General features: G+C 54.5%; 1 protein-coding gene across 12 annotated transcripts in view; it reads right to left on the bottom strand.

The window, feature by feature from the left end:
* The window catches only part of EPB41 (erythrocyte membrane protein band 4.1), a 97,553-nt gene extending 81,293 nt beyond the window's left edge, over positions 1–16,260 (bottom strand). For 11 of the 12 annotated variants that reach the window (XR_014269940.1, XM_082493979.1, XM_082493977.1 and 8 more), the window contains exon 1: positions 6,898–7,130. Coding sequence is in view for 10 of the 12 variants with exons in the window: in XM_082493979.1 (XP_082350105.1) it covers positions 6,898–6,944 (47 nt within the window). In the remaining 2 variants the exon portion in view is untranslated. Of the gene's footprint in view, positions 1–6,897; positions 7,131–16,255 lie in introns of those variants that run through there. The other variant, XM_082493970.1, reaches the window with a different exon arrangement.
* Between the last annotated feature and the right edge of the window lie 1,116 nt (positions 16,261–17,376).

The raw sequence follows: 17,376 nt of genomic DNA on the forward strand, positions 1-17,376 counted from the left end.
CTAGGAAAACAAAGAAATTAAGCTGGTCAACCGAATCATTTATCCACTACTGCTCTAAGTAAGCTGGTTGTGTCTGTATTATGCACACGTTTGTGCACTCAACTATAGACATATTCAGTTTATGTGCCACGTTCACACACTTTGCTATCAAGTGGCAGTCTCCAGAGCAGCAGCAGCCATTTCACAAGAGCGAACAAGGTGGGAGGAGAGCAGGTGGCTCCGTTTTGCCGGCTACTGGCCCTCTGCCCTTGGCTCCTCTTCCGAGATTTACTGTCACCATCAGCAGCGCTGATTTGGCTGATAGCAGAAGACCAGGCTGAGGAGTAGAGAAAATCTCCCTTCGCCTTCACAAGCTTCGTTTTACTGTAAAACCTTGATCTACAACAAAGATATTTCAGGTAAATGATTTACCTAGAAGGAAGGGTTGCTTCAGCTAATGCTGCATTTCTCCCATGCTCACCCCTCAATGTAGCACACAAAGTGACCGGCACAGCAGAATTCACTGCCAGAAAAAGCCTGTGACAAGCTGAATTGCAAACTCAAGAAATTTTTCACAAAGAACTAGAACACGCTGCACCGCATTGCTACAACATGTGTGCGCGCAGTGAAGGCAACCTGGAACATCTACACTCACCTGGCTCTGTATCAAGTATTTTACCAAAGATTAAATCTGGTCCAGCCCATTGTAGCACTCTCCAAAACCAACAATTAATTCATTGTTGAGCAAGTTATTAAAGGGCCAAGCAGCACCCTCCATAGTTGAAGAGACTAAGTGATTTTGCTGTTGTAATCCCACTTGGCATCATGGCAGCCAGCCTCAGGTTTTGATAAATCCAGGCTGCTTCTCCAATCCTTTTCTGTGTGGTTTTCTACTGGAAGTTTTCCTTTGTGGGTTGTTTTAACAGCAGGAGTTGTGCCCTTTAAGGGCCACTGTTGCCAAACTAAAACTGCATGTTCTTTCCTGTAGGCAGAAGAATCCAATTTTTGAGTCACTACATCTTTTTGGTACTGGGCTGGCTTATGCGAATGCCTTTTGGGGAGATGGGGAAGGCAGAGGGGTCGGCTGGGCAACTAAACCTAGGAATTCCCATCCCACCCAGAATCTGGGTAATTTATGCAAAAAGCTCCCACCGTGGGTTTCATCGGTTTGCGTGAAGTTGACGTTCACTTGAGTTGGTGTCTTGCAGCATGGCAGACTAACTCCAAGAAGAAAGAGCAATAAAATAGATGACGAGGACCATCACCTCTCCCCAGGCTGCATGCCATCACGGGGAAGAACAGCTCCCTGGAAAGTCAGCTTCGTTCCAGGGCTTAGAGACAGTGCGTAGAGCACATTTCTGCCAAGATGCACCATTTAAAGATTAGAGGAGGTCAGCTTCAGATTGCAGGATCAAGTTTTCATACGGTGAACGTTTCTACATTGAAAGAGAAATACTTTTCCCCTTAAGTATGGGTAGGAAGTATTAAACATACAAGTGGCTGCACTTAAAGGATCTAGAAAGTACTTAAAAACCCTGGAGAACAGATTACAGGCAATGCTGCGAGTAGAAGCAGTGCAGGCTCAGGAAAAGGCAGAATCAGTGTGGCATAAGCCCGAGCTCCAGAAACAGACCAAAAAATGGACTGAACCATGGAAAGAGCTGTCGCAAGAGAGACAGCCGGCCCAACGGCACGCTGACCTCCGTCAGGTCACGAGCTCTCCCTCATTTCAAGCACTTACCCGTTTTTCATTCCCGAGCAGTCTTAGTGAAGACACAACTAAAATTAGAGAAGCGTGCTCACACGGAGTGCTCCACTCCCTGCCCCTTGTTCATAAATTCCAGGAGATACTGCTGGAAACCTCTATGTTTGGGCAGCAGGAGGAAGTTCAAGCCCTTGCGCCAGCCTCCTAAACCAAACAGGGACAGCCAGTTTGGACAGAGACGCAGCTGTCACTTCAGCGGGGGACAAGCTCAGCTATGCAGCCTTTGTTGAAATAAACCCAAAAATAACAGTTAGTGCCACCTAGGGACCAGTGCTAAGGCAGGGAGGCAGAAGAGCCATACCACAGACAAAGGGTGTCAGTGGCCGATTTACTCCTTGCAGGGATGAGAAGTCAAGCTGCAGCCAGGAGAGGCTTTGGTCTATTTAAATAACACCAGGTAGGTGGGGTTTGAGCTGCAGCTTCTCCCCAGAAAGGCACCAGGTTCGGTGAAGCTCTCACCAAAGACTGCTCAAGCGCAGATTTTACTCCATACTGTTAAGCTCCTCGTTTGGGCAGAGAGCATCCTTTGGCTTCAAAATACTCAGAGATCTTTGGTTCAGGGAAGGAAAGTTTCAAGATGAGGGTTTATTTAGGACCGATGCGTACCTAGCAGTAATTTAGAGCTAGGCACTCGGCAGAGAGCCCTCTCATCCCTACTAACACATCACTTGTAATCCAAAGGCCGGGCGGCAAATTCACCCAAGCCATGAACCCGCACTTAAGACAACGGACAGCAGTTTGTTATTCCAGGCGAGACCTGCGTGTCAGCCAGGGACACCTGACAAGACCTAACATTTATTTAATTAAGACTTTAGCAACGGAGAGCAAATACCACTTCTAAACAGAGCACAGGCTACGTTATTTCTTCCAGAAATAAGAGCTGAAGCTCCGCACCACCTTGTTAAGTGCTGTTTCCCCTACCTGCTATCTCCTTGGACCTTGCAGGCTTTGTCTTAAGCTACTAACTGGATCAGACTCATCACCCCGAGTCCTTTCTACAGATGATCCCACAACCTAATACAGCACAGCCAAAGTCTGCTGAGAGAGGCGCTTCTGCAGGTGCGCAATGATTAATTGGTGCACATTTCCATATCACAAAATAAAATAAAAAAAGACTTCTCAGCTTGGTTGAAATGCAGTATATTAACCTTTGAAACTGGCAGTCATGGATACCAGCTTCAAAAAGATTAATATCAATAGGACAAAATCCCAGAGGATAGCATCACGTTGCTGCCAGTTTTTCTGGAGCTTTACAAAATAAGGCGTTTTGAGGCTTTATTTAAGGCCATATCTTTCCATGCTAATTTTATAAAGAAAACCCAAAGTGGTTCAGATTTATAGGCAGAACTGAAGTACTGGAGGAGGGGAGACGGGGGCAAAATGAGAAGCTGGAGGGGAAAGCTGTGGGTATGGATGGAGAGACTGGGAGGAGAGGGCAGGAAAGACGCTTCACCTGCACTGTTGCCACTGTCACAGTTTATTGCTAAGAGTCATCCTCTCTGAAAAAGGTTTGTTACTGAAATAAATAATATAAGTCTGTTAGTTCGGCGCATTCTGCAGGTCCACGGAGGCTGCAAGTTAACACGGCGTACACGGTAAATCTTTCGAGCAAGAGAAGCAGCAACAGCTTTGATATGCACACTAGCCAGATCTCACCCCTGCATCCAGCTTTCACCGCAGACTGCATCAGAAAGAAGCTAATAATCATTAAGCTGCCATCTTTTATTTCTAATTATTTGTCCCCACAGCAGGGTTCCTCCAACCATCAAGCAAAAGGGAAGCTAGTCTCAAAGGAGTAACTGTTTTGAAGAGGGCTTGCAGCTGCCACCACATGAATGGCTCTCCAAGAACAGTAGCAACTGCTACAAACTGCCCACGGAGCTAGGAGGAAAGCATCTCTGTTTAGCCTGTTTTTCAATGTTGGTTTTTAGGTCAACTAAAACAGCTTTTCTTATGCAACAAGAGATGCAGAAAAGCCCACTTGCTTTTGAGTTTTTGCTTTCATTTAATTAGATGGTAATTCAGAAGGCAGCACTGCTATTTTAAACACCACAATGAGAACTATTTCACTGCCTTACAAAGCGCCGAAGTGAAACCACTGAGCTAAGCCAGCCCTAGAACTTGACACCGCATCAGATTCTGATGGTCTCTTCCGAAGGGGTGGGACAAGCAAAACAGATACCCTGCCACCACATTTCCAGGGAAAGTTCAAAGCAGAAAAATCTCACTGAAAGGTGGAAAAGCAGAACTTATTTATTCTTCCTCTTTGAGCTATATGTGAATAAGAACTAAGGTGAGACATGAGTTCACAACACAACTGCTGTCTAACGGCTTCATGGACCAATGCCCTTCTCTAGGAGATATGAATTAAGGGATAGAAAGAAACAATTTCATGGACAGGTGAACTTCAAGATCACAACATGCGGCCCACAGCATTACCAGTGCCAACGTATGGGCAGACACAGCCCAGCAGCAGCCCGTTAAGGGACACGCTGCGCTTACCACCTCCTTCCCCACAAACAGCTCCGAACATTTTTTCAGCCAGCGTGCATGACCTCACTTTGGATTCCTTGACAGGCTTCAAATAATGGCAACATATGTGAATCTTCGCTTGAAGGTCAAGAGCACAACCTCAAACTCCTCTTGCTGCGCTTGCGTCTTCAGCATTTCTCTTCACAGTTTCTGCCCTCCGGCTTCTTGCAGCACATCCCTTCACAGAAGCTGCTGGTGTGTTACTTTTAGGACCGATGCCCAACACTCTTATCAGGCCAGGAGAGGAGATTCCCTTACTACAGCTCCTATGCATTTTATGTTTAGCTAAGAGATAAGCCAGGCTTAAAGATGGAAAGGCAACCTGAGCCTGCCGATAGGTCTGCTGAGGAAAGGTCAGGGTTGTCCCCGATCCAGCGAAACTGTACCACACAACCTTTATCTTTGCCATCACTAACAAGGTACCGATTAGCTTTCTTGTTTGGTGACCAAGATTAATACCAAGTATTCAGCAAGCAGCAAATTTCATCTTGTATCAGGGTCAAAACCCCAAAAGCCTATAATAAACAGGGCCATTGAAATGCAATTCTCTACTCTGTGCAGTACATGAAAGACAACAGACCACTCAACGCAGACAAAAGTGGCAGTAAGACTGCTCTGGGGAGAGCAATCCAGAGGTTGTTTAGGTTAGCAGCTTTCCCCAAGGAAGAAATCCACCCTTGACCAGAGACTTGGGTTTGTTCAGCCTTGAGAAAAGAAGGCTTAGGGGAGACCTTATCACCATGTTCCAGTATATAAAGGGTGGCTACAAAGAAGATGGAGACTCCCTTTTTACAAGGAGTCACATGGAAAAAATAAGGGGTAACAGGTACAAGTTACTCCTCAGGAGATTCTGATTGGACACAAGAGGAAAATTTTTCACAATGAGAACAATCAGCCATCGGAATAATCTCCCCAGGGAAGCAGTGGATTCCCCAACATCGGACACTTTTAAGATTCAGCCAGACAGGGTGCTGGGCCATCTTATCTAGACCGGGCTTTGACCATGAAAGGCTGGAACAGATGATCCTTAAGGCCCCTTCCAACCCAGTGCTTTACGATTCTGTGACTTGTCACACAGCGATAACCAGAAGGGCGACTGTGTCCTGAAGGAGCACAAAGGAGGAAGACCCTGCTCATGCTCACCTGGTCCAGGACAGCCCGGCATAGCTACAGCCGCCGTGCCGGTAGAGCCATGCCTCTTGCTAACTCACTCCGACAGTCATATTTTGCTCCAAATACAACCTCCTCGCCAGCACGCTGCCAGCCTGCACTTCTTGCAGTTACACCTTCTGTGTGGAGGAGTTTTATTCTGCGCTCAAATGACTGATGGGTGTTTGGTGGGGATGGGAGCTCAGCACCTCTGCTCAAGGCAGGTTCTCTAGTTAATTAATGATCCTTCTTTTAGAGGCTTGGTAGCAGAGAACAGCTCATTCAGAACAGGAGACAGCTGCTCAGCTTCCAAATATAGGGCTTCACTTACTTCTGTGAGAGAACAACAGGTTTATGCTTGGGTTTGATTCATCTCTCCTGCCCTCCCCTGTGAGGCATCGTATAATAATGCTGAGTTTAAGAATAATGCAATCTGCTCCCAGCACCTCCTTCTGCTTTCCCTTCAAGTCTTTTGTCAGCGACTGGCAGTACATTGAACGCTCGGGCGCGGAGCAGAGCTGTTCTAAATATGCTCAGTCCTTTCCATTACTGGAAGAGGAGAGGATATTACCGGGGAAGGGGTGGAGATAGACAGGAAAGGGGAAGGTTTAGCAGGAGGATACTTTCAATTTTTTAAAAAAGTAAATTAAAAACTTCTGAAGTTTCCAGAGATAGCAACCTCAATGCAAAGGCACCACTGCATCCAGAGAACCAGCTTTACCAAGGAGAGACCCCTTCCTTTTCTCTACCCTGAGCACACGCACCTTATTTTGAGAAGCTTTAATACACAAACAGCACCTCACAGCCAGGCTCAGGGGCAAGCAGCAAACCTCTGCTGGGAAACTACAAGAATCCACCCCACCAGGACAGTTTCCTCCCCCCGTGCAAAGCAGGATCTGTGTGAAAACAAGCTGGAAACGTCAGTGCCTGCCGCACTTCTCCAAGCTTGACACGCATTTCCCCTCCTCTCCTGCCAGAAGGGCCTTGGGCTCCTCTCCATGCCCTGCAAAGCCCCGCACATCTGCCGGTTTGCAAAGGGGAAACCAGCCCAGCGCCGCGCTCTGGCCTTCAGAGAGTCCCTTACACAACCACAGCACTGATTTACCATCAACAGCTGTCAGGAGGCATCTGGGGAGAAACAGGGAGTATTGCTTTCCACTACCAAAACAACATTTTCACTTCCATTTGCTCACTTGCTGGCACTTAGTGTGCTTTTATCGCTGGGTCAGTGCTCGCAAGAAAAACGACTGCTGTGGACTTTTTCATGTTATAAACTTGGCCTGGAAATGGCTATTGGAAATGCTTTTCAGTATGAAAATATTCACACACACACACACAAGATAAATCCCACTGTTTGATAACAATCAACGCTCCAGAGTTTAAGACAGAATAAACAGGTCCGTTCATCATTTAAGTCCAAGTCATTGGTTTCTGCTATTTCCCCTCACTGATCTAACGAAGCAGGTACTTACCCAGAGATGAGACAGCCGGGCAAACCACGCAGGCGAAGCACCAACATCCATCATGGGGCAGTGTATAGAAAAGAAAAGAGAAGAGACACTGGTTAATAAGCAGTTCCAACTAAACACGAAAACCCCCAAGCACCCACCAGAAAAATCCCTCAAGCCACAAAGGCAAGTGCTCACACTTGTATTTTACATGAGTGCTGGAGAGTTCGTGTAAGCGAACTTCAGTGTCTCACTCTTCCCAGAACTGAACACGGAACCAGACGTTCACGTTGAGCCACTTCTTAGAAATGTAAACACCAAGTGGGGAAGGAGAAAAAAAAAGAAAAAAAAAAAAAAAAAAAAACATTCGCCCAACATTACTAAACGCTGATAATACAGCGAGCGGTGACGCAGGCGTCCTGTGCCTGCCAGCCGCCAGCGAGTATGGCCTCCGGAGCCACAGCCGGTGCCCGGGGCAGCATGGCACGAGTCAGGCACTGCCGAGCCACGGGCAAAGCTGGACTAGAGAAGCAGCGAGCACGGTGCGGAGGCTGCAGACTGGCCCCGTGCACTTCTGCGTGCATCCATCCAGCTCCTCCAACATTACAAAACTTATCGTGCAAACTTCTGCAGGGGATGGACACAGCCCAGCGCCTCCAGCCCCAACTCCACAGGGCTCCAACTGAGCCCTCTAGTGGGCTTTAAAACCTCAACAAAACACCCATAGACTTAATTTAATTAACACTCTGCCAGAGGCCTCTAAACCCTAATCCTCTCAACAAAAGGATCATTAACTAAATGAAGAGATTCAAGAGAGCAGCGGTGCTCTCAGCTGCAGCAAGGCCGGCTGCCTGCCCCAGCAGGCACACGCCAGGGCCCGAGGAGGGTCCCGAAATCAAGCCAGATCCTCAGCTCACGCTGCAGCCCCACCGAAGGTCTGGGGACCTTGCTCGACAGGAGTGCATAGTCAAGTGCTCATGGCACACAGGGGAAGTCTAGCACAGTGCCGGACTCCTCTACAGCCAACCTGCCACACCGGAGAGACGGGCACAAGCTCCCACCCATCCTTTGGGATGCACCACAACGCTGACAGTCCCAGTGCTGTCATCTCCAGCGAGACTGAAACCCCGAACTGCTGAACCAGGAGAGGATTTAGCTGGAGAGCTGGTTGGTTTTAAGTGTTATTATCCACTGATGTCAAGAGCCTGGCAAGCAGGTGAATGAGAGCTCTCCTTTCAAGAGGCAGCCTCAGTCCTTCAACCGAAGGCTGGAAAAACATCTCCACCTCGCCCAGCCCTGCCAGCGTGAACAGCAGGAAGGGTTTTCCTCACTTAAGAGAGCGGGGTGTAGTTTGGCAGATGAATTTACAGCATGCAGGGCGCAGTCCAGTAAGGTACAGTCAAGGAAAAGCTTTTAAAGTCAAAGGTTCCTAGCCCATAAGATTCTCCCCAGTGAGACAGGGATGGAGATTTGGGTTTGCCCTTTGCAGGTGGCTCTCTTGGAAAGCCACCTCCGGCTCCTGAGCCACACAGAGGATCCAGAGCAGCTGCAAGGAGTACGTCCATGAGACTACTCATTAGCATGGTGAACAGGAGCAGAAGAGAGCTTAATTACAGGGCAGGGATCATTCCCTCTGGGTTCGGATGTCAGCAGTAGCTTTGGTGGGGCCATGCTGCCCCACAGGACAGGCGTTCCTCGACAGAGTCCGCAGCAAGCGCTGCCTCTGCCTGTGCCACGTGCAGAGCCTGTGGTCAGGGGGATCCTGGTTGGGGCTCTGCGACAAGCTGCTGAGCCTCAGCTCACAAACGTGAGAACCCAAAACAAGGAAGACTTCAGGCGTTGCATGCAAAAAAACTTCTCTCGCCAGCAGCAGCCTGCACAGATCTCTCTGGAGATGCTACCGCAGCCCACCTATAGGTACTGGTCCCCTGGGTTTGGTGCTATGTGTGAGCACCCCAGTCTCATCAGCAGCTTCTGAAGCTCAAACCGTGGCATTCACCAAGGCAGAGAGTGCCAGTAGCTGCTGATGGGGCAGGCACATACCCCAGCAGCTGCTACAATCTGGGGCAGGGCTTTCAGGGTGGCGAGAAGATGCTTTAGCACACTACCTCTCCCCAGACCAAGGCAGCCTTCCCCGGAGAGACCTCAGCCTTCCAAGGTGCCATCCAAGCCCATCGCAGGCCGTCTATGTTTGGGTTTGCATGCTGGAAAGCCTTCACAGAGGTCCCCATTTTCAGTAAGTGCCTTTTGCCCCTGTCCTCTCCCTGCAGCTTTTCAGGATGTGCCTCCAGGATAGAGCTGACGTGTTGTCGAGTCCTCCTTGCCTGAAGATGCAGGAACAACTGTGCCGAGAGCTAATGAGGCTGTCCTGCTTTGACCCAGGGCAGTTTTCAGCAGACACAGAATAAGCAGTCCTCTCCACATTCACCTCCTGGAATAAATCCCAAGAGTTCCCGTCTCCCCAGCCCGGGCAAGAACACAGATGGTCGCAGAGATTAAAACATACAGAGAATTAACTGCCCTGTGCAAATGAGCTTCTTCATCCAGCCCGGCACTACCAGGTGGTTTGAGGTACAGCACTTGGATGTGATCATCACAGTTTGCTGAGCTCTGATAACAGCCTCATATCGACCAGAACAGGGCGCCAGAAAGCCAAGAAGTTTGAAGGCAGTTTATAGGGGAGGCAAGAGGCAAACTCCCAGAGCCAGGCAGCTGCCATAACCACGTTTGCCTCCTGCTACAGCATTAGGAAAAAAATAGTGACACAAGGAAAAAGCCTGGTCAGCAGCACAGATCAATTCTGCGCTTGAATATCTTATGCTTTCCCACCGAAAGGCAGCTTGGAGGGATCAAACAGCACTGCAACCCCAGCACGAGCCATCCATAACTCCTGACGCTGCCCCAACGCCTCTGACTGCTCCTCACGAGGCACTGGGCACCCGTGGACTGGCACCGGGCAGCGAGGGAAACCTACACCGTCCCCCGCTGCCTTTCCTAGAAGGCTGAAGTCTTGGCACCCAGCTGAGGCACAGGATCTGACACAGCACAGCACACCGGGAAGGATCTGATGGTCGCATGGGGACAAGTGACCTTCCCAAGAAAGGCTATTCATGCCAGGCTGCCTCCCAGGGAGGAACTGCACCCTTAGCACATTAGCATCACCTAAGCATAGGTTTAAACTTTCTTTTATTTTCACTCAAAACCAGGGGAAAAAGTCTAGAGTGAGTGGACTTGCCTAGCTCAGCCACATCTCAGCTTCCGATCGGTATTTTTTAAGGGACAGGTTTCAAGCTATGCGATGATATGGACAACCACATTTGCTATTAAAAGCCTCCACTCCTCATCCGAGGAAATCCCCGAGCAGCGCTGACCCCATCTGCCAGCCCCCGGCAGGGCTCCTCGCAGCCACAGATTGGCCGAGGCCGATCCCGACCATACGGGAGATGTTCACCTCCACATCAGACGCAGGCATTCCCAGCACAACATCAACACAGACGGACAAAGTCACGTTACAGCCCAACGTGGCTCCGGGCCGGGCCAACATCTGCCCTCCATTGCTCCCGTGCTCAGCATTGGGAGTCTGCGCAGACGCAGAGAGGCAACTCGGTGCTGTTCCTCCTTGGTACAGACCCTCAACGCAGACAAAGAGCTCCCCTCAAGTTTTGAAGTGCCCACAAATAGCTTCCCCCATCTCCAAGGGTTTTTGGAGAGCAGATAAAGAAACGCAAGGCTGGTACTGTCTGGCAAGCAGCTAAACCATCACGCTGCAATCAGGGGAGAGCAACCAAGCAGGGATCAGCTCACGGAGGTCACGTACTGCATGATAAATGCTGTAACGCATCAGCTGCATTAACACGCTGACTACAGTGATGCTTCAAGGCACTGGTCCACCCCAGCTCCCACCCATGCCAAGCACCGCCACCGGGTTCTCCAGGCCGTAAGCAAGCTCCGACCTTCCCCGCGGGTCCCACCCCATCGCTGCGATGCGCTGGCTTGTTTGCAACACCTACGAGGTTGCTTTAACGCCACTGCGGTCGCAGCTCAGTCACTCCGGAGATTCCCAGCACACGTCAAGCCTCACACCCCCTTGTTCAAATCCAGCTCAGGTCAACCATGGCCAGATGTAATTACCTACATGAAAGGAGCTCGAAGCCGCCTCTAATAAGAGGATGTATTTGTGCAGTCAGGCCAGGGTTCCTCCTCCTCTTTTGCTGCTTACCAGGGTGCCAAAACTTGCCTCACGCTAAGTGGACCAGAAGGAACTTAACCTCATTCCTTGCTACCAGCCCTGCCTTTCCCAGGAGCAGGCAGGTTTCTTAGTCACCTATTTAAGAACAGGAGCAGCGAACATTTTAACAGGATTCGTTCATTTAATTGAATAGCGCGCAGGGCGTCTGTGGCTTTAGTTGTGTTGGCAAAAGGCTTTGGGATGAGCAAACGGAAGAGCAAGGGCAGGCCCGACACCCCAAAACACTTCTCGGGGCCAGGCAACACGCCGCCGTTGAGCCCGCAGGCCGGAGTGGGGCTGGGGAGGTTCCCGACAGCCTCAGCATCCTCCCGGCTGCATTTTCCCAGCTGCCGTCACATCACCAAGCTGCAGGAACTGGCAGCGCACGACTCTAGCCAAGAGGCACAGCAAAATAAGATGAGCCAAGCCCCCTTCCAGCCTCTCCTCCTAAAATCTGCAAGAGGCGGCTTTAGACCCTTCCCAGACCAGCAGGGTCTGACTCGCACGGGGCTCAGACAACACAAAGCGATTTTAACCCGGCGTTTTCTGTCCCTGAGCAGACACTCGGGCCGGGAGCGCAGATGGTGCCTGTATGCGCTGCCCACGGCGCCCCGTGCTTGCACGCCTGATATTTCAGGATTTTCTCGGGGGGCATCAGGAGGGGACTAGAGACAAACCATGCTAATTGGATAGACGAAGAGTCCTCCGCAGCCCTATAAAGCTGCGAGCAGCTGCTCAAAACCTCCTGTGAACCACAAAAATAGTTTCATCTAAGGAGCAGGCGCGGATTAAACTCCACAGACGCCCTTTTCTTTTCTCTGTGCAAAGTGCATTTTCCCCCCCGTTGCGGTCCCAAAACAAAAACCAGACCCGCAGATTGAACCAGGAAATTTAGCAAACTTTGAGCGCAAACAATAGCGGGAGGATTTTCCAGACCTTCGAGCTTGTTTTGCAAGTCCCAGATTATGTAAAGCGCCGCTCTGCCATTGTCGGGGAAGCTGTGCTGCCTGCTCCGTGCCGGAGCCAGCTGGCACCGCGCTGCCCTCCCGGCAGTGCCTGTACCTAGCAAAGGTCTTGTGCAACACCACTAATTCCTTCCCGGGCACCTTCCGCTGCAGCTATTACCATGCGGCAGCAACTGCCTTTCATTTTACACCTAATTGTTATGTGATTAATCATCTTCCCAGGGTCTGGGTTTGTTTTCCAGACTACCATCCTGCCCAGGCTTTAGGTACCAAACCAGCTGCCCTGCGAGAGAAGACTCCTTTGTGTCTACAGGGCGGCTTTACCGTCACGGCTGTGCCCAGCAGTGAAGTATCCCTTCCATCGCTTAACTAATCCTTGGCTTTTCTGCTAGTTGGGATACGCCGGAGGGGTGAAGCAGTTATCGCTACGCGCACATCCTCCGGGAAAACAATATGAGAGGCTGAACTCATCCCGCATGCAGCACCCGGCTAGAAAAACCCCATCAGCACCCCTGAGGCAAGCGGCACGAGAGCCGGCATCCCCGGTACGGCGCACGATCTGTGTCCCCTGGCAATGGCCTCACGCACGGTCCCGGTGCATTTGCCTAATTAAGACTTAATGAAGTGGGGAAACCTATTGTGGGCCTGGCAGGGGAGCAGATGTGCCTCCTGAACCCGGCCGCTGCCGGGGGAAGCTCGCTGCTGTCTCCAGGGTGAATCAGCAGGAAAAGCTCAGGCCGGGATGTTCAGCCCTGCAAATTCAAGACCCTGCTGCTCCGCCAGAGCCAGGGAAAGAAGAATGCTCTGTTCATCAGCAGCCTCTAGTGGGGAGAAGCGCTCAGATGCACTGGCTGCTTTGGATGGACCCCACCAGCCCACTGAGCCCACCTTGGCTGTCCCCACCAGCCCAGCCGGGGATGGCACAGCACAGCCCCAGTGCTCACGGCATAAGGGACCCCCAGAGCCATGAAACAAACGACCACGGCCTCGGCGGAGCGTCCAGCGCGGGAGGCTGCTCAGAGGGGTTGTCTCCATGTGCCGGCCGCTGTCACACACCCGGCGCTGGTCCCAGGCTAAGCGCCGAGAGCCGGCTGCAGCACCGCCCTGTGAAGCCTGACTCAGAGCCTCGCACAGATCAGGAGGCAAAGAAAAATGCATAAAAGGGACAACCAAAACATCCCAATCCTTCCTGGGCAGCTCACTCAAGGAGAAATCTCTGGGCTGATGGTGGGTGAGTCCATCCCCACCACCTGAATCACACCTCCGACCCGCAGCACCCAGAGTGGCCAAGAGCCAGTTTTGACCCCAAACTTCCAACCACCACAGCCTTGAGCCTCCTCCCACAGTAAAGGTAAAACGCCGCTCAGCACAGAAGGGAGGATATCTGCCCTCCGGGGTAGGGATCGTTCGCAGCCGCCTCTCCTCCCCAGGGAACGGCTGCAGCTGGAGCTCAGAAAAAGCGCCATTACATATTAAATTAGTGACATATCTTAAGATATATCTTAAGATCTGTCACCACTTGGAGAACGGCTGACGTTTTGCTTACCCTCTGAGCAATCTTCACCCACCGGCGGCTCCAAGAGGACCACGCGGTGCGGAGAGATGCGGCTGCAGGCAATTCCGGCAGCTGCCAGGCTGCGCGCCGGGAGGAGAGCGCCCGTCAGAGCAGCACCGCCGCAGATGAGAAGGCACTTTCTCTCCTCGGCAGGGTTTCAAACCCTCTCGAGAAGGCCTGAAGTTTCTCTTCTTGCGCGAGGCAAAGCCAAGCGAAGGGATGGGGGAGGCCCCCACTGCCCGTGGAACAGCTTGAGCGCGACCACAGGGAAGCAGTCTGATGCACAGAGGGAACTTTTTGCTGCTGCTGACTCGCCGTTACCATCACGACATGCAGAAGCGGCACACGCCCCGCTTCGGGTGAGACACAGGAGGGACTGCCAGCACCGCGACGAGCTGGGGGAGACCCACGTCTACGCACACCCCAGCACTCCAAGAGGAGCCATGGACGTGGGGGGACACAAACTGTTCCATAAGTTTTCATTGCCTCCTTTTAGGGACGGGCACGGCATAACTGCATCACCCAGGGGCACATTTAGCATGAGCAGGGCAACGGCTGCGCAGGAAGGATTAAGCCGATAGGGAACCTCAGTCCCACGGCACGCGAAGCTCTGGCGCGGGTGCAAATTACTCCCACAGACTAACCGGGTTACTCCGGCAGAAAGAGGACATGGAAGGGAGCGTGCGCTGCCACTGGCAGCCCTGACCTTGGCTCTCCCGGAGCCACGTCCGTGCCTTCGTTAAAGCCTTAGGAAGGGAGCAGCAGAGGGATGGGGTGGGTTTTGGGGTGCACCTTACAAGAACTTAACTTACTCCCCCTCCCCAAGGCAGCTCCTCTCCCATGGGGTCCCAGAGATTCCCTCGCACCGTCCCCATCCCCGGCCATTTGCTCCGGCTCACCCGGTCCCGTTGCCGGAGGGCTGTCGGTGCACCCCGTGCCAAACCCCCATGCCACAGCTCTTCGCACAGCCTGACCTCATGCAGGGCACACGTCGCCTGACGTCAGCCCCTGACCGCTGCCCGCCCGAGCTGGCAGGGCCGACCAGCAGCTTTGGCAGCCGCCCCACTGCAGGCAGCTGCCAACACCGCCCGACCCCACAACTTCAGCCCCACAGCCCCGTTATGGACCCCACAGAGGACGGGGCACCCCGATATCTGGCTCCCGCCACCTGCACAGCAAATGTTGACTTTTCCCACGCGGGAGCCTCAGCGTAAGTCAATCCTCGGGCAAGGAGGCGGCTGCCGGCATCGCCGAGCCAAGGCACACCCCTCCATTGCAACACAGCCCTAAAGATAGCTGTTGTCCCCTGCGACTCCGGCCAGCGGCTCGGACCCGGCAGCAGCTGCCGAGCCCACCAAGGAGCGAGGAAGGCAGAAGCCCCCGGCGCAGCCCACAGCACAGACTAGTGAGCAGGTTCACCGACCCCTCGTCCCGCCACGGCTACAGGAGGGTGAAACTCAGGAAGGGAAGAGATTGCAGGAACCGCCGGGGATGCCAAGTCCCACCGCATGCTCCTCTGGTTGCAAGATCAGCGCAAAGCACCCCTGTCTGAAAGGGGATGTGGTGACATAAATCCCCATCTCCCGCAGCCGCGTAGGGGAAAACAGTGCCAAAAGTCGATGGCGAGGTTTTAGCGCTGCCCGGTTGAGCACGCCATCGATCCGCACCGGGACAGGTATCGACGGGAGGAGGAGGCTCCCAGCACTCCGCAGCCCGGCCACTGCCGCCGGCTTCGGGAACCGTCTCGGCAGGCGCAGACGGTGTCTGGAGAGAGGAGAAAGAGCGCAGCCGCCCCAAATCCCCAGGCTGCGGCTCGGGCACAACCCCAGCGGGCATCAAACGCCTCCGGGAAATCAGAGCCAGACCCAGATGCTGCCGCAGGAGCTGCCACCTCCCGGGGAGGGTCGACCGCACTGCCACCGGGACGGCAGGGTGACGGGGGGCACCTGAGGCCCCTCTGCTGCACCAGTGGGAACACCGCTATGGGGCAGAAACACCCCAGTCCGGGGGCTGGTGTCCCGCCCTGGGGCAGGGCCCCCCATGTCCCATCCACCTCCCGAGCCTGTGCCTGCTGCGGGCCCCCCAAGAGCACCCCACTCTGCCCACCCTATCCCCTCCCCTCAGCCCCACACACCCCCCGGCCCCACTCAGGGTCACTGCCGCAGCCCCACTGCACCCCATTTCCCCCACACCCTGCCTGACACCCCCCCAAACCCCAGAGCACCCCATATCTCGCTTGACCCCTATGGGTCCCCCCCGGCTCCTCCAGCCCGGACCCACTGTGGATCCCCCCACCCCACAGTACTCTGCATCCCCTCCTAACCCCCCCTGACCCCATCAGCAGCCTGACCCCCCCGGACCCCCAAAGCGCCCCAAACCCACGCATAACCCCCATCCCACAACCAGCCCGACCCACTGCGGGCCCCTCCAGGGAGCCCCACATCCCTCCAGAGCCCCCCCAACCCCACTGTGGCCCCCCCAGAGCGCCCCAGCCCCCCCCTTCGGCCCCCCCAGCCACATAACTAGCCTGACCCCACCATGGGGACCCCACTTGGGACCCCCCCCCCCCGTGACCCCCACAACCGCCCCAGGTCCCCCCTGCAGCCCCCCCGGCCCGTCCGCCCCCCCGCGTACCCGGCCCGGGGCGGCCGCTCCGCTCCGCACCGCGCTGCCTCCACCTGCACCGCAGGCCCCGCCCCCCGCCTGACGTCAGCGCGCGCCCCGCCCACCCCGCCGGCCGCGCCCACTGGCTGCCGCCGCCGCCCGTCAGAGCCGCGGAGGGGGCGTGGCCGGGGCGGTGGCGCGGCGCTGCAGTGGGCGGGGCGAGCAGGTGACGGCGTGGCGTCACGGTGGGCGAAGGGGCGGGGCGAGGGGAGTTCTCCCCGCCGGGGGGTGGCGCGTGTCCTCACCGCCGGCCTCCCAGCGCCACCGTGACGTCACCACGCCATATAAGGAGAAAGTGCTCCGGCGGGTTCCCCACGCAGCGGGGCACCCCCGGGCGGGTCAGGGCCCACACTGTCACCCGGGCACGGCCGGTGGAGCCCCGAAGCCACCCAAAAAACAGGCAGAATTGGGTCTTTTGTAATTTTTTTTTTATGTTTATGTTCACCCATCTCCTTTTTTTAACCTTTTTTTAGGGAAAAAAGCCCTCCCTGCCCTGGAGGAGCTGAGGCAGCCTCTGTCCCCTGCTCGCCATGGGGAGGCTGTGGTGTGGCCGGGGACGATAAGGGCGGGGGGGGGGGCCGAGGCTGTGCCCGGGGTCCCCATGAGGACACGCCTGCGCTATCGCTGCGGCGCAGGCGGCGGCTGCGGGCGATAAGGGGGGGAACGGGGCTCCCCCAGGACCCACACGGCCACGGAGGTGGCGGCGAGCTGGAATACGGCCCCCGTGCCAGCACCGAGGGCCTCGCTGGCCTCTTGGCCGTGGTGGTGGCCCTGGGGTGGCGATGGTGGCCCTGGGGTGTTGGTGGGTGCCCAGGGCTGGGCTGGGGGAGGTGGGTGCTGCCCCAGGTCCCTGCTCGGTAGCCCAGTGCCCCCCCCGGCACCCGCTCGGCTCCCCAGGGGCAGGCCCAGGCCCTGCACCCCACGACAACCTGCCTTGGGGACAGGGTGTCCCTGTAGGGAAGTGCCTGGTGCCACCTAACGGCCACCGCCCCGGGGACAGTGGAAGGACCGTCACCCTGTCCCCTCCCGCTGCCTCCCCCAGGGCCTCCCCAGCCTCCAGAGAGGGACAGGGGCTTGTCCCCACTGTCCCC

The sequence above is a fragment of the Vanellus vanellus genome, assembly GCF_965231255.1.
Source record: "Vanellus vanellus genome assembly, chromosome: 22".
NCBI lineage: Eukaryota > Metazoa > Chordata > Aves > Charadriiformes > Charadriidae > Vanellus > Vanellus vanellus.